The 24,488-nt window shown below is 40.2% G+C and overlaps 2 protein-coding genes and 1 pseudogene across 2 annotated transcripts; 1 reads left to right on the forward strand and 2 right to left on the reverse strand.

Annotated features, from left to right (window-relative positions):
- Positions 1–3,576: 3,576 nt before the first annotated feature.
- On the reverse strand, positions 3,577–5,021 carry LOC112257108 (mitochondrial import inner membrane translocase subunit Tim8 A). The gene is made up of 2 exons (XM_024430674.2): positions 4,815–5,021; positions 3,577–4,432 (listed from the first exon to the last, which is right to left on the reverse strand). The coding sequence occupies exons 1-2, from the start codon at positions 4,929–4,931 to the stop codon at positions 4,271–4,273; spliced, it is 279 nt and encodes a 92-aa protein (XP_024286442.1). The 5' UTR covers positions 4,932–5,021; the 3' UTR covers positions 3,577–4,270.
- A 683-nt stretch (positions 5,022–5,704) lies between these two features.
- Positions 5,705–10,050, reverse strand: LOC112257106 (annotated as a pseudogene).
- Positions 10,051–17,416: 7,366 nt separating this feature from the next.
- LOC112256391 (60S ribosomal protein L36a) lies at positions 17,417–21,932 on the forward strand. Its single transcript, XM_024429618.2, has 5 exons — positions 17,417–17,568; positions 18,259–18,364; positions 18,446–18,513; positions 21,196–21,318; positions 21,851–21,932. The coding sequence occupies exons 1-5, from the start codon at positions 17,500–17,502 to the stop codon at positions 21,869–21,871; spliced, it is 387 nt and encodes a 128-aa protein (XP_024285386.1). The 5' UTR covers positions 17,417–17,499; the 3' UTR covers positions 21,872–21,932.
- The last annotated feature ends 2,556 nt before the right edge of the window (positions 21,933–24,488 follow it).

The following is a 24,488-nucleotide window of genomic DNA, read 5'->3' on the forward strand; positions in this document are numbered from 1 at the left end:
TTTGTAAATTATATATTTCTCAATTTAATTTTCAATACATTTGATAAAATGTCTAAACATGTTTTCACCTTCTTTAAATGGAGTAATGTGTGTAGATGGGTGAGCCAAAAAATCATTTTAATCCATTTTGAATTCAAGCTGTAATGCAACAAAATGTGGAATAAGTCAGGAGGTATTAATACTTTCTGAAGGCACTAAGTATCGTCATAATATCATATTGTGAGGTCCCTGGCAATTCCCAACCCTACTCATTGTGTAAGATGGCGACGACGGAGAAGGGCGACATCTTACGAGTTCCATCCCGACTTTGTTATTTAGGGCCATTCTTTCGACTCTGCATTGGGAAGGGCTTGTAAACATGCATTTCACTGTAAAGTCTACAACCGTTGTGTTCGCCGCTCGTGACAAATCCATTTTTATTTTATTTTATTACGATTAGTAAATATGTACGGCGCCTTCTTTAGGCCTATCTCCTTGATAACGCTGACAATCTTTTTGGAGCAGCCTGCTATGAACTAAGATTATAATTTGAGAAACATGTTACATCAGTCATATCAATGTCTCATAGTGACCTATGCTAAATCACTCAGCATCGGTTAAGAGCCACTGATCCATAAAATAATTGGCTTGTTAATATGTAAAAATGCAAGAATATAAACTATTGCATCATGCTCCCAGAATGTACTCATTCAAGCGTTCCGACTGTGGTCTCTCCCAGGATTCATTGTGTCTGTTGTGCATTGTCATCAAGCAATTCACCGGCACCACTGTCCTAAAGGAACCCCTGTTTTGGTGTCTACTCATCTGCCTGGTGATCTGCCAGCAGCCTTACGTGGCCCTGCCCAAAGAGAGGAGCTCAAAGGGCGGGTATTCTCCAGAGTGCTCCATGTGGAGGAACAATGGCTTTGTCACCACTTAACACCTGGGTTGGGGTCAATTCAGTATGATTGAAGCTCAATTCATGACTCGAAAAATGCTCTCAGAAAACAATAGGCAATTTCAATTCATTAATTTAATTTCCTGAATTAAACTGAATTGACCTCAACCCTGCTTAGACAAAGGCTAAATGTTCAGAGACCAATTGCCCATTGCCAAGCTTTACATTTCTGTTTATTTGATATTTAAACACCTGCCTGGAGAAGTGAAAAGTATGTTCACTAAATCTGTATTGAGTTAAATCTTATAATGCAATAACCACTGGAAGGATAGTTTGCCTTGCTAGAATGGTCATGAACTGTAATCTAGTCAGCACTCTGGATTTCTATAATGACAAAGATGGACACGTTGAGCAATTAGCAAAGTCCAATAGCATTTAATTTTTACTTAAGGGTACGCCTAAACCACTCAACAGGTCTCCCGTTTATCTCTAGATGTTGTTTCTAAAGTATACAAAACTGGTTTATGTACAGTTGAAGTCGGAAGTTTACATGCACTTAGGTTGGAGTCATTAAAACTCGTTTTTCAACCACTCCACAAATTTCTTGTTAACTATAGTTTTGGCAAGTCGGTTAGGACATCTACTTAGTGCATGACACAAGTGATTTTTCCAACAATTGTTTACAGATTATTTCACTTATAATTCACTGTGTCACAATTCCAGTGGATCAGAGTTTACATACACTAAGTTGACTGTGCCTTTAAACAGCTTTGAAAATTCCAGAAAATGATGTCATGGCTTTAGAAGATTCTGATAGGCTAATTGACATAATTTGAGTCAATTGGAGGTGTACCTGTGGATACATTTCAAGGTCTACCATCAAACTCAGTGCCTCTTTGCTTGACATCATGGGAAAATCTAAAAAATCAGCCAAAACCTCAGAAAACAAATTGTAGACCTCAAGTCTGGTTCATCCTTGGAAGCAATTTCCAAACGCCTGAAGGTACCACGTTCATCTGTACAAACAATACTACGCAACTATAAACACCATGGGACCATGCAGCCGTCATACCGCTCAGGAAGGAGACGCATTCTGTCTCCTAGAGAAGAACGTACTTTGTTGCGAAAAGTGTAAATCAATCCCAGAACAACAGCAAAGGACCTTGTGAAGATGCTGGTGGAAACAGGTACAAAAGTATCTATATCCACACAAAAACAAGTCCTATATCGACAACCTGAAAGGCCGCTCAGCAAGGAAGAAGCTCAGCAAGGAAGAAGCCACTGCTCCAAAACCACCATTCAAAAGCCAGACTAGGTTTTTAACTGCACATGGGGACAAATATCATACTTTTTGGAGAAATGTCCTCTGGTCTGATGAAACAAAAATAGAACTGCTTGGCCATTATGACCATCATTATGTTTGGAGGGAAAAAGGGGGAGGCTTGCAAGCCCGAAGAACACCATCCCAACCGTGAAGCACAGGGGTGGCAGCATCATGTTGTGGGGGTGCTTTGCTGCAGGAGAGACTGGTGCACTTCACAAAATAGATGGCATCACGAGGGGGGAAATTATGTGGATATATTGAAGCAACATCTCAAGACATCAGTCAGGAAGTGAAAGATTGGTCGCAATTGGGTCTTCCAAATGGACAACGACCCCAAGCATACTTACAAAGTTGTGACAAAATGGCTTAAGAACAACAAAGTCAAGGTATTGGAGTGGCCATCACAAAGCCCTGACATCAATCCTATAGAAAAGTTGTGCGTGTAAGGAGGCCTACAAACGTGACTCAGTTACACCAGCTCTATGAGGAGGAATGGGCCAAAATTTACCCAACTTATTGTGGGAAGTTTGTGGAAGGCAACCCAAAATGTTTGACCCAAGTTCAACAATTTAAAGGCAATGCTACCAAATACTAATTGAGTGTATGTAAACTTCTGACCCACTGGGAATGTGATGAAAGAAATTAAAGCTGAAATAAATCACTTATTATTCTGACATTTCACATTCTTAAAATAAAGTGGTGATTCTAACTGACCTAAGACAGGGAATTTTTACTAGGATTAAATGTCAGGAATCGTGAAACTGAATTTAAATGTATTTGTCGAAGGTGTATGTAAACTTCCGACTTCAACTGTATGTAGTGCTATGAATGAGTTAAAGGTACACACTTTAAAATATGAAGTCACGGAGTGTGATCAAATTGAATCTATTGATATTAGTTTTGAGATCAAATAGTTTACCGAACTGCCTTCTGTTTTTCACTGACTTATTGATAGGCCTATTGGTCTCATTCCTGGATTTTAATGTCTTTAAAAATGCCACAAGACCTACAGTGAATCAAGGCAATGCAGCTTCTACCTTAGTGTAGGCAGTTAAATCTGTGTTTCGTACAAGAAGTTACTGGTTGTGTGAAGATTGAACAAAATCTGACTAACAAGTTACTGTAATACCTCAATTGTATTATTTCACTGATCATGGATATGAATCAGTATTAACTGAGGCTCTTTCCTAGACTAACACTTTTGAAATGCATTCCTACCGCATGTGCCACACTATTGTAATTCTTAATTTATTTGTAAAATACTGCTGATTCTTTAGTTGAGTATGTGAATAAACAATTATCTTCAAAATGTTACGCAGCAATACCCTAATACTGGGACCACATTGTATTCAAGTCATGGCCAACGATGACAAAGTAGGCAATATATTTGTTTATTGCAAATATACAATGGAACACTTGTTTCTGCTATAGATTATGCCCTTTTCCCAAGAAGACATTGTTCGTACTCTGACTTGATACTGAATGCAGTGAGTTCCAGTGGCTTTCCGAGGCGGTGGCTAAATTGACTGTCCCATTTATTTGGCCCTTCTCTTCAATGCCCCAGGACACAACCTCAACAGCTGGTCAAGATTTTTATCAAATCAGACGAATGAAAGATCTCCCATCTCAGTTATCATGATATGATCAACATGCGACAGGCTCTTTCATTCAATTTACAACAGTTTCAGAAAAACAATACGAAGATATTTGCTATCAACCAAATAATAGCCGGAAACTCGGAAGTGTACAACTTGCTAATTTGTTGAACGCAGAACATGTATTAATACAACCAGTTAGCGTGTCGTAAATGTGAGTTTCCTAGGTCTGACTAGCACGTGAACGTGGCATTAATCTTGTGTCTTGCTAGGTGAGAGAAATTGGCCAAGACTCTTTATTTGTCTCGGTGACATGATGCAAGGTGCAAAACTAAGGAACTTTTCTCAAAACGTCATGTTTCTTCCCCACCCTGGTTTTTGGACAGTGTTCTCATTGCACCATATAGAAAGCTGGTATTGCTGTAAGCCACATCTTGATTGTCAGTCCATCCAGTCGAGGAGGTTGTTGCTAGACTATTCAGACATGGATTCTGAGAAGGAGACCTTACTCCTCTGTGTCTGCTCCAGTCTGTTCAGGATGAATTGGCTAGTGTCAATGAAGCGCTCTACACAGTTCACAAAGCAGATCTCTGTCCGGGAATCCAGCTTTGGCCCAGGTTTGTCCATGCATTTCTCCTGTGGAGAACCAGAGGAGACAGGTGTTCAATCATTGGTTGGATCACGTCATTGCATGGAGTGGAGGACATTGCATCAGGCATGAATAACTTAACACTAACCATTAAAAAAAAGGTGTTTAAATGTTCTGGAATCCTTGGTGCGTCCCTACCCAACCGATTGATATTTCAACTTTAATGGGGTGACGTCAGAGTTGGGACGTCCAGAGGATGCTGTAACTAACCGGCATTACCAACTAGCTAACTACTAAACACAAACTAGCTAGTACAATTAAGGAGTCTACATGCCCATTGTACTATTGGCTAACTGTCTATGCATTCATTCAATTGATGTTCAAGTAGCTAGCTATCTTGCTAGATATCATTGCGGAAACGTTTCTTACCCAACACACTTCAGTCATCTGATGAACCAACTGCTGAAACCTTTGTTTTTGGGACTCGATTTCGATGAATTGCTGAAGTTGAGGGTCTGCTGTTGCTCCTTGGTTCTCCATGTTCATGCAGAAATCGCTTATAAATTGAACAGAGATATTCACAGACCTTCACGTGTGTGGATAGGCTAGGCGCATCACAGGAAACGGAAGAGAGCTCGACCAATCAGAAAGTGCGCCCCTAATAACTGTACATTTCATTGGATTTGGGTCCAACAAAAATGACGTGATAAATACATTTGATCAACTTCCTCTCAGAGATACTGAGTCTCCCTTTCTGACTATCCTTAATGTCATGTGCAAAATGTTTCTCTGAGATAGAGGCTCAGACAATGCAAGGTAGGCTACTGTTCTTTCTCAATAGTTTTATAAAACCACATAACTACATTTTCAGTTGATAAAATGTATTTCTACTTAGCATACATTTCAGTGCATAGACAGTAAATAAATATGAAATCTTACAGAAATAGATAGGACTATATAATATATTTAATTGAAAGCAATTTACCAATGATAGTAATAAAGGAAAACATAATAAATAAATAAGGAAAAACATTTCATATCTAGCATGTTCTCAATTACCAACAGTTACATTCCTCAAATAAGATTTTATTTAACTACTGGAGTTTGTCATAAGAGTCCCATGTTCAACCATAACGCATCTCTCAGCTCTCTCACAGGAATTCTTTAAGTTTAAGTTTCATCTACTTCTCCAATGGATGATGTCCAGAATGGATTAGGCCCTGAGTTGATGAAGACTCAGTCTTTTCTGGATGAGGAAGTGTATCTGCCAGAGGGGTGAGTCTGTGAACTGTGTTTCAATCAGAATATGGTGGTTGGATCTACTGGAGCTCGTAGAGCAAGTCCTGAACAGTCACCGACAGCTCCTGGGTCTCTCGTCCGCCTTCTGCCAGTCAACGCAAGAGGAGATACAATACATGAGGGTGGGGCAAACAATTAGATTACAAGTTGTCAAGCTGACATGTATGTCCATTTCTCTGACCATTATCTTTGACCCCCACTTAGCTAGCCTTATCCCAGAACGGTGCTGTTTGGCTTGACAATGACCATAAAAGTTGGAAAGACAGAATACACAGATCTGGGACCAGGCATTATTCTGTATACTGTACATACATCCAGCCAACAGCTGGTCAGGATGGTGAAGACTCTGTCATTGGCCATATGGGGGTGATAGAGGCGATGGCCTCTTGAAACCTTATCCACTATCTCATTGTTGTTTAACCATTCGTAGGGCAGTTTTCCCAAGGTGTAGACCTCCCACATTAAGACCCCTATGGAGAGCAAGTTAACCTTGTCAATATGTATTAAATTATCATCATCGGAATAAAATAGTTTGTGAATAAAGGCTGGATAGGTGTAGCCTGTTCCCAGATCTGTCTGCTCTAGCCAACTCCTATGTTCATTGGTGTTATAATCTGGTTACAGATCTGGGACCTGGCGGCCTTTACTAACCATAAGCCCAGATGTCTGACTTGCTGCTGAATTTACAGTAGAGCAGGACCTCAGGAGGTGACCAGCGCACAGGGAACTTGGAGTCTGCAGAGCTGGTGTACTCGTCATCCAGGACATACCTGAAATAACTGGGAGAGTTGTCAATTTGTCATAGAAGTAGCTCTAATTACATAATATTGCTGTAAGAATCAACTGTAGATTTTATTTATTTGTCAGGTATTTCTGCAGTGTGTGATTATTTGTAAAAGCTGCCAGAATCAAGCACAACATTCAGTCTTTACCTTGACAGTCAAAAGTCATTGACTTTAATGGTCCCATTGGTATCTACCAAGCAGTTTCTGGCAGCCTGAGAAGAACACAGTATTTGTTATTTGAGGTCAGTATCGTATAGTGTAGTATAGGACAGTAGCCTACAGTACCAAATCAGTATCAAACCTGCTGAGTCTTTCAAATCTCTCAAGCTGCGCTTGATTTAGTTTGAAATCAACAGAGTCAGTGGAATAGCCCCCAAAAGTGCAAAGTGCAAAACCTAAGCTATTTGACTCATATCTTATAAGTACATCTCTTACCAGGTCTCTGTGGATGTACTGCTGAGCCTCCAGGTAGGCAATGCCCTCTGTGACGTCCTTACACATTTCCAGGGATGTGTGCTGCTTCTCGCAGGTAGCTGACCAGGCAGCCATTGGAGAGGAACTCTGTGACAATGTAGATGGGCCTTTGTATGGTGCACACACCATACAGCTGAACCAAGTTCTCGTGGCGGAGCTTCCTGGTTCAAGCAAAAAGAGATGAGATTGAACATGTGTTGAGGGCTATGTGGGTTAAATTGAACAACACTGTTGCCCTATATGGTGAGAATTTTGGCAGAGGACAAGGTGGAGCTGTTACCATATATACAGTATACTGTACCTCTGGATATATTTCTATCTAAGGCTCTGAATGTATATTTCCAGTCCTTTCGGATCAACTTAAGTGCCTTGGTTGTAGCAGGTACGGTTGTAGGAGCTAGGGGTTAATTTGGAAATGGGCACTCATTCACTACATTTGACCCTATAGTCCACTGACTGCATCCTTGTGAGATAGAGAGAGCTGTGCTTACATCATGACTTTGGCCTCCTCTATGAAGTCGTCTTCTGTTATGGAGCCCTCCTTGATCATCTTGATGGCCACGTCATGTTGGCCCTGCCACTTCCCATACTTCACCACTCCAAACTGCCTGTTGCCCAGCTCCTTGATGAAGGTGAGGTGGCGTGGGTCAATTTCCCATATCCCTGAAGGACAAAACAACAAATTGAAGGAACACAATGTTTACTCATGTTAACAATCAAGCTAGTTGCTACAGCTAAGCGTTCTTAAAATCAGTCATAACTGTTTCTGTTATAGCACTATTCTGGTCCCACACTGTATGTGCCATAAACAACTATTTTATTGTTGTACAGTTCCACATCGTCGGCCTGCCAAAACACAAACAGTGCCACCAGGCTATAAAGACAATACTCTCTCAATAGGAATGTATTTAAAGGACACACTCACCATACCCAAACATTGCTGTGGAAGGGGCATTTTGTGCACTACTTGACACAATATATTTCAGCCTGCTGACCATACCTGGAATGGGAGATGATGGACAATATAGTGCCTTCAGAAAGTATTCACACCCCTTCACTTTTTCCACATTTTGTTGTGTTATAGCCTGAATTAAAAAATTGTTACATTTTGATTTTTTTTTTGGGGGGTCACTGGCCTTAAACCACAATACCCCATAATGTCAAAGTGAAATTATGTTTTTAAATTTGCTTACAAATGAATTACAAATGAAAAGCTGAAAGTTCAGGAGTAAATATTTGCTTAACAAGTCACATAAGTTGCATAATAGTGTTTAACATGATTTTTGAATTACTACCTCATCTTTGTACCCCACACATACAATTATCTGTAAGGTCCCTCAGTCGAGCAGTGAATTTCAAGATTCCACCACAAAGACCAGGGAGCTTTTCCAATGCCTCGCAATGAAGGGCACTTATTGGTAGATGGGTAAAAATAAAAAAGCAGACATTGAATATCCCTTTGACCATGGTGAAGTTATTCATTACACTTTGGATGGTTTATCAATACACATCAATACATCAATACACCAATTTTTAAGTTAAAAAAAAGGAAGGAAAGCGCTCAGGGATTTCACCACAAGGCCAATGGTGACTTTAAAATAGTTACAGGAGAAAACTGAGGATGGATCAACAACATTGTAGTTACTCCACAATACTATCCTAATTGACAGAGTGAAAAGAAAGAAGCCTGTACAGAATAAAAATATTCCAAAACATGCATCCTGTTTGCAACAAGACACTAAAGTAATACTGCAAAAAATGTGACAAAGCAATTCTCTTTTTGTCCTGAATATTAAGTGTTATGTTTGGGGAAAATCCAATACAACACATGACTGAGTACCACCCTCCATATTTTCAAGCTTAGCAGTGTTATGGGTATGCTTGTAATCGTCAAGGACTGGGGAGTTTTTCAGGATAAAAAAATGAAACTGAATGTAGCTAAGCACAGGCAAAATTCTAGACGAAAACCTGGTTCAGCCTGCTTTCCACCATCAGCAGGACAATAACCTAAAACACAAGGTCAAGTCTACACTGAAGTTTGCTTACCAAGAAGAGTTAATGTTCCTGAGTGGTCAAGTTCAAGTGTTGACTTAAATCTACTTGAAAATATATAGCAAGACCTGAAAATGGTTGTCTAGCAAGGATCAATTTTGTGATAGCTAATTGGTAGTTACTGTCTTGTCCCACAGCTGCAACTCCCGTACGGACTCAGGAGAGGCGAAGGTCGAGAGCCATGCGCACTCCGGAACACGACCCTGCTAAGCCGCACTGCTTCTTGAGACACTACTTGCTTATCCCGGAAGCCAGCCGCACCAGTGTGTTGGAGGAAACACCGTCCAGCTAGCAACCAGAGTCAGCTTGCAGATTCCCAGCCCGCCACAAGGAGTTGCTAGAGTGAAATGGGACAAGGAAATCCCGGCCAGCCAAATCCTCCCCTAACCCAGACGTGTCATAAAAAACGTGTCATTATGAGGTATTGTGTGTAGATGGGTGAGAAGAAAAAAATGATTTAATCCATATTGAATTCAGGCTGTAACAAAGCAAATGTGGAATAAATCAAGGGGTATGAATACTTTCTGAAGGCACATTATGATGAACCTGTACTGTCAGACAGATGCATATGAAGTGATGTGTTGGGGTTGGGTTACAAATTTTCGATTTGTTTCCCAAAATGTCTTGGTTTTCCAGAAATCCCTGGTGGAAGATTCCCTGAATCAAGAGAGGACAAAAAAAGAAATCTGGAAGCCTCCAACCAGGATTTCTGTTAAATTTGAGAATACTGCTAATGTTACTGGAATTTTTCAACCCTAATTTGGGGGAGTTGTACCTGCTGCATTATGCTGGTGGTAGTTAATGAGGTCTGGGATGCTGCCGAAATTGTGCTTCTCTGCCAAGTAGAACTGGCCTTGTTGGGTGGTGCAAATGTTGTAGTGTCTGCAACTACCCGCAGTCTCCCTACAGAAATTCATAGAAGAGGTAAACTATAGCAAAGCTGTCACGCCCTGACCTTAGAGAGCCTGTTTATTTCTCTATTTGGTTAGGTCAGGGTGTGATTTGGGTGGGCATTCTAGTTTTCTACTTCTTTGTTGGCCGGGTATGGTTCCCAATCAGAAGCAGCTGTCTATCGTTGTCTCTGATTGGGAATCATACTTAGGCAGCCTGTTTTCCACCTGAGTGTGTGGGATCTTGTTTTTGCGCAGTTGCTGTATAGCCCTGCAGAACGTTACGGTCGTTTGTATTTTGTTGGTGTTTCAGTATTAAATTATCATCAACACTTTCCACGCTGCGCTTTGGTCTCATTCCGACGACGGACGTAACAAAAGCCATAAAGACACAAAGGGAATTGCCTTAGGATTCTACCAATTCGGCTCAAATATGGGGAAAAAAATAATCCATCATTAGATTTTGGCAGTTCTCTAGTCTATGTCTGGAAGTAGCTATCAAGCTTTAGCCAGTTAGCTTGGGTGCTTGACTGATTTTGTGAGGCAAGGAAAGTATTATATTTTGTGATGTCATAGAGCTGCTCCTTAGCAGATTTTGGGGTTGAATAATCCTTGTGAGAATCAAGGACAGTGGATATTAGGTAACTTTACAATTGGCATTAGTATATAGTACAATATGTAGTGAATTTGTTATTGCCTTAAAAAGATGAAGAAACTCATATGCCAAACATCGCCACATTAGTAAACTATTTGGTAGAGCAGGGTCACAAGGCATCATATAGGTCGGCAGGTAGCCTAGTGGTTAGAGCATTGGGCCAGTAACAGAAAGGTTGCTACATCGAATACCTGAGCTGACAAGGTAAAACTCTGTCATTCTACCCCTGACAAGGCAGTAAACCCAGTGTTCCTAGGCCGTCATTGTAAATAAGAATTTGTTCTTAACTGACTTGCCTAGTGAAATAAAATAAAAAATATGGGAAAGTTCAACCAGCGAAACAAGAGATAACATATTTGGGTGTTTTGAGAACAATGCAACTCAGGAAAACCCTGGGGGTTTTAATCTCATTGAGACACTTTTTATTTAGTTTATTTCAAAAATAGATTTATTGAATTGATGGAAGGGAGGAGGGGTCACAAGTAATTAAAGTGGCCTCCCTGTGAACAGAAGTTGTTTGTTTTGACTATTATAAATACAATAAAAAATATCCTGGTATATTAACGTTAGATGGAAAGACAGAGGTAGTGGAAAGACAGAGGTAGAGTATAGTAGAGATTGTGGAGGGCTTTCTGAGTTTATGGAAACAGATGTAAATTAGTGAAGGTAACAAAGGAAAGTAAGTCAATTGGAAAGTAAGAATTTTGAATTTGGATTGATTAAGAATTGGCTGAGGTATTTTATAGATTTGGCGCGTTACTGGTTAATCTTAAAATAATAGCCGTTTAGTAAGTGTGAAGCAGAAAGGGAATATCCAGCAGAGATTGGTATTAAAAATATAGAGTAATAATGTTAGGGTAGACTACAATGTAAACATTGCCTTCTAGTAAGGAGAGAATAATCATGCTTTGGTTTATTTTATTTTATAAACCTTGCGATGGGTGACAGTGACGAAGACATTGATAAGGAGGGTTGATGTAAACTTAATGAGTGTTGACAGTATGTGAATGGTAATGTTATTCATGTTTTTTTTTCATAGCACTCTAATGATGCAATACCTTAGTAATTTGAAAAGCTGAGGTTTTAATACAAGGTTAAATGATGAGTAGAGGGATTGAGCCTTGAGAAAAAGATTAGCTGCGGTTGAAAGCAAGCGGGCAATGGGACATTTGAAGTAGAGGTATGAGAAACGTTATTTGACAGTTTCTGATTATTGTTGCTTGGTTTTGTAGTTTAGGTAACACCAGTGAACTTCTAAAATTATAATCTGTTTCCATTACATGGAACAGTGTCCAGCAATTGAAGTAGATTGAAATAAGTATTGATTATTAAACTGATGAGAAAGCACCAACCTTTTGAATGTTCTACATTTGTTAAACAACAGGTTTATATTTTTACTAAATTAATGCAACAGATTGCAATATTTAGATTACCGGAAAGGGGTTACGGGTTTGTTTATTTTATTAGAAGGTGTTGTTTCTGGTCTCCCGAGTGGCGCAGTGATCTAAGGCACTGCATCGCAGTGCTAGCTGTGCCACTAGAGATTCTGGGTTTGAGTCCACTGTATGATATTCATATTTTAATAAATATATATACCCTATATAAAGGAAGAGAAGGTTAGGCCTAACCCCTTAGAGATATGCCGGTGGCATGCTATGACACCGACATGCATTTCTTTATTGGCTACACAGATATAGACTTACAGAAGGAGGGTAATTCGTACATTTTTTATCCAAATATTTGGTAATAAAGACAAGCATTATATTGTTAGATTATAGGAGTAACTCTGGTAGGCCTGAAACAGTCTTCCTCACCTCAAGTTCAACTGTCACTCAGTTGGAGCCCCAGGGCGCACTGCCTTCTTATCAAAGAGATCGTGCCTGCAGGAGCTTAAGCTTAATAATAGCCACACCATACCAAACCTTCATAAAAGCTTCTAAACTTTATTAGGGTAATATCAAAAGTACGCCAAGCCATTGTTTATAGGGAAAATACGAAAACAACGCACTACCCTCCCCTATGACCCCCCCCCCCCTAAAAAAAACACACAAGCCTCCCCAAATTACCAAAAAACAACTGCTAGACAACCCTCACCCCCAGTAAATTTCTATCTGTCCCGAATAGCTAATAGAACCAATTGTACATTGTCATGCAGTGACAGAATAATAATTGAGATAATGCAAATCATTCATGATTAAGTTGGGCAAACATTTTATTAAACGTATTGTTCTAGGCCTACTTCATCCACATCCTCACCTGCATCCCTAATCCCTACCTGTAGTCTACCTGCCTCTGGTATAATGCATTTTCACCTCTCACTCTATCAGTCTTGCTTTGACATCTTCCTCAATTAAAATGAGATATCCTAACAGATCAATCTTGCTGGTAAAACGTCATTAAATATTGCTAAGTTACTTAGCTATAGTGTGTATGTAGGGCTTTTGAAAATATACAATTAAACACACAGATCGTGCAACTACTGCATAGGCAACACGATAATACCAGACAGAGCCCATTTGTTGGCTACTATGTTGAAATCAACATTCTCAGAGCCACCTTGTTGATACAAATGCTTCAATATTCGCAGAATGTTTCCCTTCCCTGGCAAATAATGCAGACACGGAAAACCAAACGTTTGTGGGACGCACACGAGAAAATGTTGGTGGGAAGCGCAGGAGACAATGACACTGCCATAGTACACTGTATGCACCATTCCACAAGGGTGGCTTCCTATAGCACAGTGCATTTGGAAAGTATTCAGACCCCTTGAGTTTTTCCACATTTTGTTACATTACAGTCTTATTCTAAAATTGATGACATCATCATCATCAATTTAACATCATCATGACATCACTAATCTACACACAATACCCCATAATGACAAAGCAAAAACTGGTTTTCAGAAATGTTAGCAAATGTATAAAAAATAAAAACAGAAATACCTTGTTCACATAAGTATTCAGACCCTTTGCTCTGAGACTCAAAAATAAGCTCAGGTGCATCCTGTTTCCATTGATCATCTTTGAGATATTTCTACAACTTGATTAGAGTCCACATGTGGTAAATTAAATTGATTTGAAAAGGCATACACCTGTCTGTATAAGGTCCCACAGTTGACAGTGCATGTCAGAGCAAAAACCAAGCCATGAGGTCAAAGGAATTGTCCGTAGAGCTCAGGATTGTTTCCAGGCACAGATCTGGGGAATGGTACCAAAACATTTCTGCAACAATGAAGGTCCCCAAGAACAGTCGCCTCCATTATTCTTAAATGGAAGAAGTTTGGAGCCACCAAGACTCTTCCTAAAGCTGTCCTCCAGGCCAAATTGAGCAATCGAGGAGAAAACCCTTTGTCAGGGAGGTGAGGGCTTTGGTCTCCAGAACTCCACCAATCAGGCCTTTATGGTAGAGAGGCCAGACGGAAGCCACTCCTGAGTAAAAGGCCACATAGCAGCCCAATTGGAGTTTGCCAAAAGGCACCTAAAAGACTCTCAGACCATGAGAAACAAGATTCCCTGGTCTGATGAAACCAAGATTGAACTCTTTGGCCTGAATGTCGAACGTCACGTCTGTAGGAAACCTGGAACCATCCATATGGTGAAGCATGGTGGTGGCAGCATCATGATGTGGGGATGTTTTTCAGCGGCAGAGAATGGGAGACTAGTCAGGATCGAGGGAAATATGAAGGGAGCAAAGTACAGAGAGATACTTGATGAAAACCTGCTCCAGATAGCTCAGGACCTCTGACTGGGCCGAATGTTCACCTTCCAACAGGATAACGACCCTAAACACATAGCCAACAGGAGTGTTGTAACCAAAAAATGTAGTAACCAAAAAAGTGTTAAATAAATGAAAATATACACAATAGATCTGGTAAAAGAGAATACAAAGAAAAAAAACCCCGTTATTTTGTATTTTTTTGTACTATAATTTTTGAAATGCAAGAGAAAGACCATAATGTATTATTCCAACCCAGGTGCAATATTGATTTTGGCACTAGATGGCAGCAGTTTATGTGCAAAGTTTTAGACTGATCCAATGAACCATTGTATTTTCTGTTCAAAATGTTGTATCAAGACTGCCCAAATGTACCTAATTTGTTTATTAATAACTTTTCATGTTCAATTGTGCACTCTCCTCAAACAATAGAATAGGATTCTATTACTGTAATAGGTACTGTAAATTGGACAGTGCAGTTGGATTAACAAGAATTTAAGCTTTCTGCCAATTTCAGATATGTCTATGTCCTGGGAAATGTTCTTGTTACTTACAACCTCATGCTAATCGCATTAGCCTACGTTAGCTCAACCATCCCGTGGACGTGACACTGATCCCAAATAAGTTTTTTAAGTAATGATGGACTGTCATTTCTCTTTGCTTATTTGAGCTGTTCTTGACATAATATGGACTTGGTATTTTACCAAATAGTGCAATATTCTGTATACCACCCCTAACTTGTCACAACACAACTGATTGGCTCAAACGCATTAAGAAGGAAAGAAATTCTACGAATTCACTTTTAACAAGGCACACCGGTTAATTGAAATGCATTCCAGGTGACTACCTCATGAAGCTGGTTGAGCGAATGCCAAGAGTGTGCAAACCTGTCATCAAGGCAATGTGTGGCTACTTTGAAGAATGTCAAATATAAAAAATATTTTGAATTATTTAACTTTTTTGGTTACTACATGATTCCATATGTGTTATTTCATAGTTTTGATGTCTTTACTATTATTCTACAATGTAGAAAATAGTAAAAATAAATAAAAACCCTTGAATGATTAGGTGTGTCCAAACTTTTGACTGGTACTGTATAAATAAATGTATGTGGACATTTATTGTGGACTCCCCTTCAAATTAGTGGATTCAGCTATTTCAGCCACACAACTTCCTGACAGGTGTATAAAATTGAGCACACGGCCATACAATCTCCATAGACAAAGATAGGCTGTAGAATGTCCTTACTGAAGAGCTCAGTGGTTTTCAACGTGGCAACGTCATAAGGATGCCACCTTTCCAACAGGTCAGTTTGTCCAATTTCTGCCCTCCTAGAGCTTCCCCGGTCAACTGTATGTGCTGTTATTGTGAAGTGGAAACATGTAGGAGCAACAACCGCCCAGCCACTAAATGGCACACAAGCTCACAGAACGGGACCGCTGAGTGCTGAAGTGCATAGCAGGTAAAAATCGCCTGTCCTCAGTTGAAGTGAGAGATCCAAACTGCCTCTGGTAGCAATGTCAGCACAATAACTATTGGTCAGGAGCTTCATGAAATGGGTTTCAATGGCCGAGCAGCGGCACACAACCCTAAGATCACCATGCGCAATGCCAAGTGTCGGCTGGAGTGGCGTAAAGCTCGCCGCCATTGGACTCCGGAGCGGAAAAGCGTTCTCTGGAGTGATGAATCATGCTTCACCATCTGGCAGCCCGGCGGATGAATCTGGAATTGGCGGATGCCAGGAGAATGCTACGTGCCCCAATACATAGTGCCAACTATAAACTTTGGTAGAGGAGGAATAATGGTATGGGGCAGTTTTTCATGGTTCGGGCTAGGTCCGACTGCAAGCCAGGCCTAATCGCCCAACATCAGTGCCCGACCTCACTAATGCTCTTGTGACTGAAGGGAAGCAAGTCCCCACAGCAATGTTCCAACATCTCGTGGAAAACCTTCCCAGAAGAGTGGAGGCTGTTATAGCAGCAAAGTGGGGGACCAAATCCATGCCCATGATTTTGGAATGAGATGTTCGACGAGCACGTGTCCACATACTTTTGGTCATGTGGTGTACCTTAATAGAAAGTGACTCAAGTAAAAGTCCCCCAGTAAAATGCTACTTGAGTAAAAGTCTAAACGTATTTGGGTTTTAAAATAGGCCTAGTTAAGTATCTCAAGTAAATGTGTAAATCCTTTAAAATTCCTTATACTAAGCAAACCAGACCGCACAATTGTCTTGTTATTATTTTTACATGTATGGATAGCCAGGGGCACAGTCCAACACTTTGACATAATTTACAAACAAAGCATTTTTGTTTAGTGAGATCAGAGGCAATAGAGATGACCAGTGATCGTGTAGTAGGCTATTGTAAATGATTTCATTTGTTTCTGAACAGACTTTGACAAATGTATTTCAATTCATCAGGGCTGTTGCAGCTCCTCCAGAACCCTTCTCGCAGGTTGCAACGAGAGGGAGAGAGATTGTAGAAAGTGAATCTCATTCTAGTTCTGTGAGAGATACAGGCGGGCTTCTCACGCAGCCTTGCTTTGGTCTCCAACATAGATTGCAAAATTGCACAAACCCTAAACCCGTCTCGGCTCAACCCGAATCAACTCAGAATATCAGGCCAGGGCTGAAATTCTACATTTTCACATTAACAAAAGAGAATGAACAAAGAGTCAACTCGAATGAACTTTGATTTTATAAAAAATGTTACATTGCAAAAAGTTTACATTATTTTTCATGCCATGAGAGGTACTGGATCCGGCCAAATCGGTTCCGGTGTTGTGCCGAAAATCCCCCCCCTTCTAATTACCTTAATTTTGGGGCTAGAGTCAATAATAATAAATGTATGTGTGTTATATTAAACATAGAGGTGGCAGTCATCTGTTGGTAAACAATACACATTTCAGAAAAACTTTGGCTGAATTAGTATCCTTACATTTAAAAAAAATACTAGTCGAATTAGACATGGGAGAGATTACGAATTTTGGCAAAGAGATGTATTTATAGACTAATACAAAATCAGTAGCGGATTTAAGTACTGGCGACATGGGCAGCCACCCAGGGCGGCATCTTGCCGGGGACGACACAGTCCAAAACAGAGAGGTGCCAGATCCCGTGCTGTACATTGAGGCTTTGTACTGAAGGCCTACTTCTGTAATATATAGATAGTATTTGGTTCTATTCCACACTCCCAAACATAAGGTGGCAGTGTTCAAAATTAGGACCTATACTTCTGCATCAGCCAATGGTCTTTACGAAGGAGTGCTACCGGCTTCGTTCTTCCTTTTTTCGTCTGGATCGGGCCGTGACAATGGTATGAAACTTCACCATGAATACGCTTAAAACATCTACTGTAATCTTTGAAATATACATGCACTAGCTACGTTCTAAAGTGCCTAATGTGTGAACGCAATGGTTAGGGACACATTTAGCCCATTATTAGTGATTGTATCTGTATATCCCAATATAGTTGCCTATAACAAAACTCGAGCGAATGATTACATCGAGCGAATGATATCGCTAGCTACATGGAACATGAAATCGCCCACGTTATTGTATTTTTGCAACATAATTAAGTTGGTATTGCCATTTTAGATGTGCATCATTGCTAAGTACTTGTTACCGTTTTTAAACGTAGCAAATGTACTATAGGCTGGTCTTCAAGTAGTTAAGTGGTGCACGTTAAGGAGACAATGGTGTCTACGTTACCTTATAGAGCCAGCCGGTCACCAAACCGATTGTTGGTAGACTTGATTATATAACTTTGTGGCAGAAAGTATGCACATGTAACTAGTATTTTGAACAAAAATGCCACATAGATGGGAAAAGGCTGGGTAGCAGCTCCTTAGGTTGAATGGTAGTGACCTGACCACCATACTGGATATTTGTTTTGATGCCCAGTGTTCAGTGAATAAATACGAATGCAGAGGTACTGTAATGACAATGTACCATACTACTGCCCTGTCGGTGTACATGTTTCTAAATTAATGTTTGTGTGATTCAGGTGAATGTACCAAAGACACGCAGGACCTACTGCAAGAAGTGCAAGAGGCACCAGCTTCACAAAGTTACCCAGTACAAGAAGGGAAAGGATTCCCTCTATGCACAAGGTGAGTTTGTCTCAAAATGAGCATTGGCAGGTAGCATGGACCGCAATGTGTTCCAAGATAAATAACTGATATGTGTTTTAGGTAAGAGGAGATATGACAGAAAGCAGTCCGGTTACGGTGGACAGACCAAGCCTATTTTCCGCAAAAAGGTGAGTTTGTGAAGCTTTGTGTGTACTGGAAACATTACCAAAGGGTACCTTATCAGTTAACACTTTTCCTTGAGTAACCCCAACAGTACAGTTGTGTTGTCGTGGACAACCACAAGTGTGGGTCTGGGGCAACCTAACTGTACTTTAATGGTTACTCAAGGAAAGGAATTGAACCACTGGTATAAGGTACCCTATAATGTATCCAATAATGTATACTACAAATGTAGGCTGTGCAGGCCATTGTCAGCGAGCCTTGGCCTGTAGTGACTTTGTCCTTTCCTAAAGTGTCTGTTAGAGATAATTGAGATGGTTTGAGGCTGTTTCTCCTCCATGGCAAGGTTATAGGTAAACTTCAGACAACTTAATGAATGCTTCTTTTTTTTTTCTTTACTTTTACACACACACTACCGTTCAAAAGTTTGGGGTCACTTAGAAATGTCCTTGTTTTTGAAAGAAAAACACTTTTTTTGTCCATTTAAAATAACATCAAATTGATCAGAAATACAGTGAAGACATTGTTAATGTTGGAAATGACTATTGTAGCTGGAAATGGCTGATTTAAAAAAAAAAAGAAGGAATATCTACATAGGTATACAAGAGGCCCATTATCAGCAACCATCACTCTTTAATCTTTTCCTTTTATTGGCCAGTCTTAGATATGGCTGGTTCTTTGCAACTCTGCCAAGAAGGCCAACATCCCGGAGTCGCCTCTTCACTGTTGATGTTAAGACTGGTGTTTTGCGGGTACTATTTAATGAACCTTTTAGTGCGTAAATCCCTCTAGTGGGGATTTGACAACATCCGGTGAAATTTGGACCATGCCAAATTCAAAATACAAAATCGTAATATTAAACATTCATGAAAATACAAGTGTCCTACATTGTTTCACAGCTTAACTTCTTCTTAATCCAGCTGCTCTGTCAGATTTCAAAAAGGCTTTACGGCAAAAGCATATCATGCGATTATCTGAGGACAGCACCCGCATACAAAAGCGTTAAACATTTTCCAAACAAGCAGAGGCGTCACGAAAGTCAGAAATGGCGATAAAATAAATCACTTACCTTTGAAGATCTTCCTCTGTTTGCAATTCCAAGGGCCCCAGCTACATCACAAATTGTCCTTTTGTTTGAAAAAGTCCTTTATATCCCCAAAAAGGCAGTTTAGTTGGCGTGCTTGATTCAGTAATCCACCAGTTTCCCTCATTCAAAATGCATACAAATTCATCTCAAAAGTTACCAATAAACAAGTCAAACAACGTTTCTAATCAATCCTCAGGTACTCTAATATGTAAATAAACAATAAAATTGAAGACGGAGAATAGTATGTTCATTACCGGAGATAAATAACAAAGTGCGTGCTCTCATCCACGCATGTCACAATACTACAGCCAAAATGGGAGCCACCTAGAAAACATAATGTTTTGCTCATTTTTCAAAAAACAAGCCTGAGCTCTTTCTTAAGACTTGACTTCCAATGGAAGCCCTAGGAACTGCAATCTGGGAGGTATTCCTTTGATTTTCCCATAAACAAGGATTTGGATGGGCTGACACCTAAAATAAAAAATTCCGGATGGATTCTCCTCGGGTTTTCTCCTGCCATATCAGTTCTGTTATACTCACATACATTATTTTAACAGTTTTAGAAATGTCAGAGTGTTTTCTATCCAATACTACCAATTATATGCAAATCTTAGCTTTGGGTCTGAGTAACAGGCAGTTTACTTTGGGCACGTCAGTCATCCGAAATACCGAATACTGCCACTGGCCCTCAAGAAGTTAATGAAGCTGCCAGTTGAGGACTTGTGAGGCGTCTGTTTCTCAAACTAGACAATCGTATGTACTTGTCCTCTTGCTCCTCTTTCTATTCTGGTTAGAGCCAGTTTGTGCTGTTCTGTGAAGGGAAGTAATCCAGTGTTGTGTGAGATCTTCAGTTTCTTCGCAATTTATTGCATGGAATAGCCATCATTTCTCAGAACAAGAATAGACTGAGTTTCAGAAGAAAGTACATTTTTTCTGGCCATTTCGAGCTTGTAATCGAATCCACAAATGCTGATGTTCCAGATACTCAACTAGTCTGAAGAAGGCCTGTTTTTATTGCTTCTTTAATCAGAACAACAATTTTCAGGTGTGCTAACATAATTGCTAAAGGGTTTTCTAATGATTAATTAGCCTTTTAAAATGATAATTTTGGATTAGCTAACACAACGTGCCATTGGAACACAGGAGTGATGGTTGCTGATAACGGGCCTCTGTACGCCTTTGTAGGTATTCCACAAAAAAATCAGCAGCTTCCAGCTACAATAGTCATTTATAACATTAACAATGTCTACACTGTATTTCTGATCAATTTGATGTTATTTTAATGGACAAAAACATGGACATTTCTAAGTGACCCCAAACTTTTGAACGGTAGTGTACTTAGAGTATTGTCTGAACCTTTTTTTACAGCTTTATCATTTTTATTTTACTGTTTGTGGGTACTGCTTTAAGTGTACACTCGCACACTCCCCCTCATGGATTTGAATGGAATGGACACTTCACCAATCCGATGGTTTTAAATGCATGACGGGGAGTGAACGGGTACACATTTAAGGGTAGAGAATCAAAATGCAGACACTGCCATGTCATGTGTGCATGAATCCTGGATTATTTTCTACATTTGTTACATGGATTCTCTCCTCAGGCTAAGACAACAAAGAAGATTGTGTTAAGGCTGGAGTGCGTGGAGCCCAACTGCAGGGCCAAGAGAATGGTGCCCATCAAGAGATGCAAACACTTTGAGCTGGGAGGTGACAAGAAGAGAAAGGTAAGCAAGCACAAACTCATTCAAACTAAGTACTGAAACACTGCTTTTCCTGGCCTATGTTTATTCTGCTTCTGGAAAGGGTTGTGTATTTGCTCCAGAACCATAAATAGCAACGTATATGGTTTGTGGACGTCAAAATTAATTTGAATGTTAATCAGTGACATTTGACACGTGGTGCAACTACTGATACACATCTTTGGTCATTCACTTTACATCGTTCCTCTGCATAAGGTTTAGTAAATTCCAGAATTCTCAGAAGTCTTTGTGGTTAAGATACTGCCTAGAGAGGAATTGGCAATAGCACTCTGAAGGCCTTCAATGGCCAAACGTGTGCTACTCTGGAACGGTTTGCCTTTTATATATGCCCTAAAGAATGTTAACAAGTTCTAATTAATTTGTCAGATTTAAAGATGATTGGATTCGGAAGCAGTGTTTTTATTTTTCATTTTGGAAAGGTGAACGTGAATGATTAATTGTGCTGTTTGAATATCTATGCGCTGCCTTTTAAAATGTTTTCATTTTCTCCTTTCAGGGCCAGGTCATCCAGTTCTAGGCTGTGGTTCAATTCGTTGGGTGGACTTGTCACTTTTTTCAATAAATGTATTGAAATTGTACCCGCTGCAATCTCTCCTTAACTGTATCTTAGTGGTTCAAATGTGGCAATTAAAGATGGTGTGTATATAGATTTAGAGGTAGGCCGATTTAATTAGGGCCGATTTTAAGTTTTCATAACAATCGGTAATCTGCCATTTTAGACTCTGATTACATTGCACTCCACAAGGAGACTGCGTGGCAGGCTTGACCACCTGTTACGCGAGTGCAGTAAGGAGCCAAGGTTAGTTGCTAGCTAGCATTAAACTTATCTTATAAAAAACAATCAATCTTAACATAATCACTAGTTAACTACACATGGTTGATGATATTACTAGTTTATCTAGCGTGCCCTGCGTTGCAAATAATCAATGCGATGTCTGTTCATTTATAATAATTCGACCTCTAATATAGATATGTAATTGGCCATCCAGGGAAATGTTTTGTTGCCATTAGAAATGTACAAATTTAATTTGTCACATACATGTTACAATGGCATCAACCCGAAGTCTTTAACCCCTCCAGAAAACACAAACTAAATAACCTTTCTGAAAGTGGTTACAGCAAGTTACAGTATATATTCACTCTGCTGAATAACCATGCCTGAATCATATCCTTATGTGCCGTCTTACCCCATCAGAACCCAAGATATTAAGTTAAACAGTTTGTTTTAAATCTATACAGTCATTTTGATATGGATGCTCAGACCTTGCGTCCTTATCCTGGAATTTTGGGTGATTACATTTCTCTAGCCCATCCCCAAGTTTACCAAAAAAGTTTGGCAGGCGGCAACTTTTTGAGATTTGAATTCCAGATTCATATCAAGACACTGTTATACCAAAGTAAAACATGTCATTTCAATCAGGTAAAATTGTTACAGTACTGCTGTTATTTGATATCTGAACATTCAGGTGTTAGCCAGCCAGCAAATCTCCCTTTTTGTGACCAGAACAATTGGAATACAGGACATGGACAATTTACTAACTCATCCCGTACTTCATTTTTTATTTACTTAATTTTACATTTTAAAGTAGCTTTAAAAAAAATAACTCTGGGCTTGAGGTTCAATCTTTCTAGGGCAGGGATTTCAACCTATTCAAGAGGGCGTATACATGTCTCTTTAGCAAGTAAACACCATCTAGAATAACAACATAAAAAGGCAATGTTACTTCAGCTGCATTTACACAGGCACCCCGATTCTGATATTTTCTAAATTGACCAGTTGGATCAGCTCTGAAAAAGATCTGTGATGACCAATTAGTTTGGAAATGGAACAATTAGGCTGCTTATGTAAACACAGCCTTTCTGTGCCTGTGAGTTAGTGCTGAGCCAGGGCCCATATGCTTGTCTGCTAGCAAGATCATACTAAAGAACTGAGTTGTGTGTTTGACATGTCCTTTCATAATTGCCATTGGGTCTTGAAGTCACCCGTGATGGGAGTGACAGTTGACAGTGCTTTGCCAGAAGTGTTGACAACCACTACCAGTTTGCTGAGGGTTAGGACCCGTAGCTCCTTGTAGCTGGGCAGGACCTGGTGACACACTGGGGGTGTCAGATCTTCCAGCTAGGCACTGTGGGAAGGGTGTGGGGAGAGCCATTGGAACCGCCATCTGCTTGTTCATCACTGCCAGAGCCGACCGGCCGCCAGACAATCTCTCCCACACCTGATTCTTTTATATTTATATATATATATATATATATATATATATATATATATATATATATATACACTGCTCAAAAAAATAAAGGGAACACTTAAATAACACACTGTAACTCCAAGTCAATCACACTTCTGTGAAATCAAACTGTCCACTTAGGAAGCAACACTGATTGACAAATTTCACATGCTGTTGTGCAAATGGAATAGACAACAGGTGGAAATTATAGGCATTTAGCAAGACACCCCCAATAAAGGAGTGGTTCTGCAGGTGGTGACCACAGACCACTTCTCAGTTCCTATGCTTCCTGGCTGATGTTTTGGTCACTTTTGAATGCTGGCGGTGCTTTCACTCTGGTGGTAGCATGAGACGGAGTCTACAACCCACACAAGTGGCTCAGGTAGTGCAGCTCATCCAGGATGGCACATCTATGCGAGATGTGGCAAGAAGGTTTGCTGTGTCTGTCAGTGTAGTGTCCAGAGCATGGAGGTGCTACCAGGAGACAGGCCAGTACATCAGGAGACGTGGAGGAGGGCAACAACCCAGCAGCAGGACCGCTACCTCTGCCTTTGTGCAAGGAGGAGCACTGCCAGAGCCCTGCAAAATGACCTCCAGCAGGCCACAAATGTGCATGTGTCTGCTCAAACGGTCAGAAACAGACTCCATGAGGGTGGTATGAGGGCCTGACGTCCACAGGTGGGGGTTGTGCTTACAGCCCAACACCGTGCAGGACATTTGGCATTTGCCAGAGAACACCAAGATTGGCAAATTCGCCACTGGCGCCCTGTGCTCTTCACATATGAAAGCAGTTTCACGCTGAGCACGTGACAGTGGATACGCCGTGGAGAACGTTCTGCTGCCAGCAACATCCTCCAGCATGACCAGTTTGGCAGTGGGTCAGTCATGGTGTGGGGTGGAATT

Source organism: Oncorhynchus tshawytscha, linkage group LG08 (assembly GCF_018296145.1).
Source record: "Oncorhynchus tshawytscha isolate Ot180627B linkage group LG08, Otsh_v2.0, whole genome shotgun sequence".
In the NCBI taxonomy this organism is placed as follows: Eukaryota; Metazoa; Chordata; class Actinopteri; order Salmoniformes; family Salmonidae; genus Oncorhynchus; species Oncorhynchus tshawytscha.

What these genes read in the sequence shown, in the direction of transcription:
- LOC112257108 (XM_024430674.2), bottom strand. Translation starts at nt 4,931, where the DNA reads ATGAACATGGAGAACCAAGGAGCAACAGCAGACCCTCAACTTCAGCAA. An exon ending in AGATGACTGAAGTGTGTTGG is followed by an intron (nt 4,433 to 4,814) that starts GTAAGAAACGTT and finishes GGTTCTCCACAG; the next exon opens with GAGAAATGCATGGACAAACC.
- LOC112256391 (XM_024429618.2), top strand. Translation starts at nt 17,500, where the DNA reads ATGGTCTTTACGAAGGAGTGCTACCGGCTTCGTTCTTCCTTTTTTCGT. An exon ending in AGCCTATTTTCCGCAAAAAG is followed by an intron (nt 18,514 to 21,195) that starts GTGAGTTTGTGA and finishes TTCTCTCCTCAG; the next exon opens with GCTAAGACAACAAAGAAGAT. An exon ending in GAGGTGACAAGAAGAGAAAG is followed by an intron (nt 21,319 to 21,850) that starts GTAAGCAAGCAC and finishes TTCTCCTTTCAG; the next exon opens with GGCCAGGTCATCCAGTTCTA.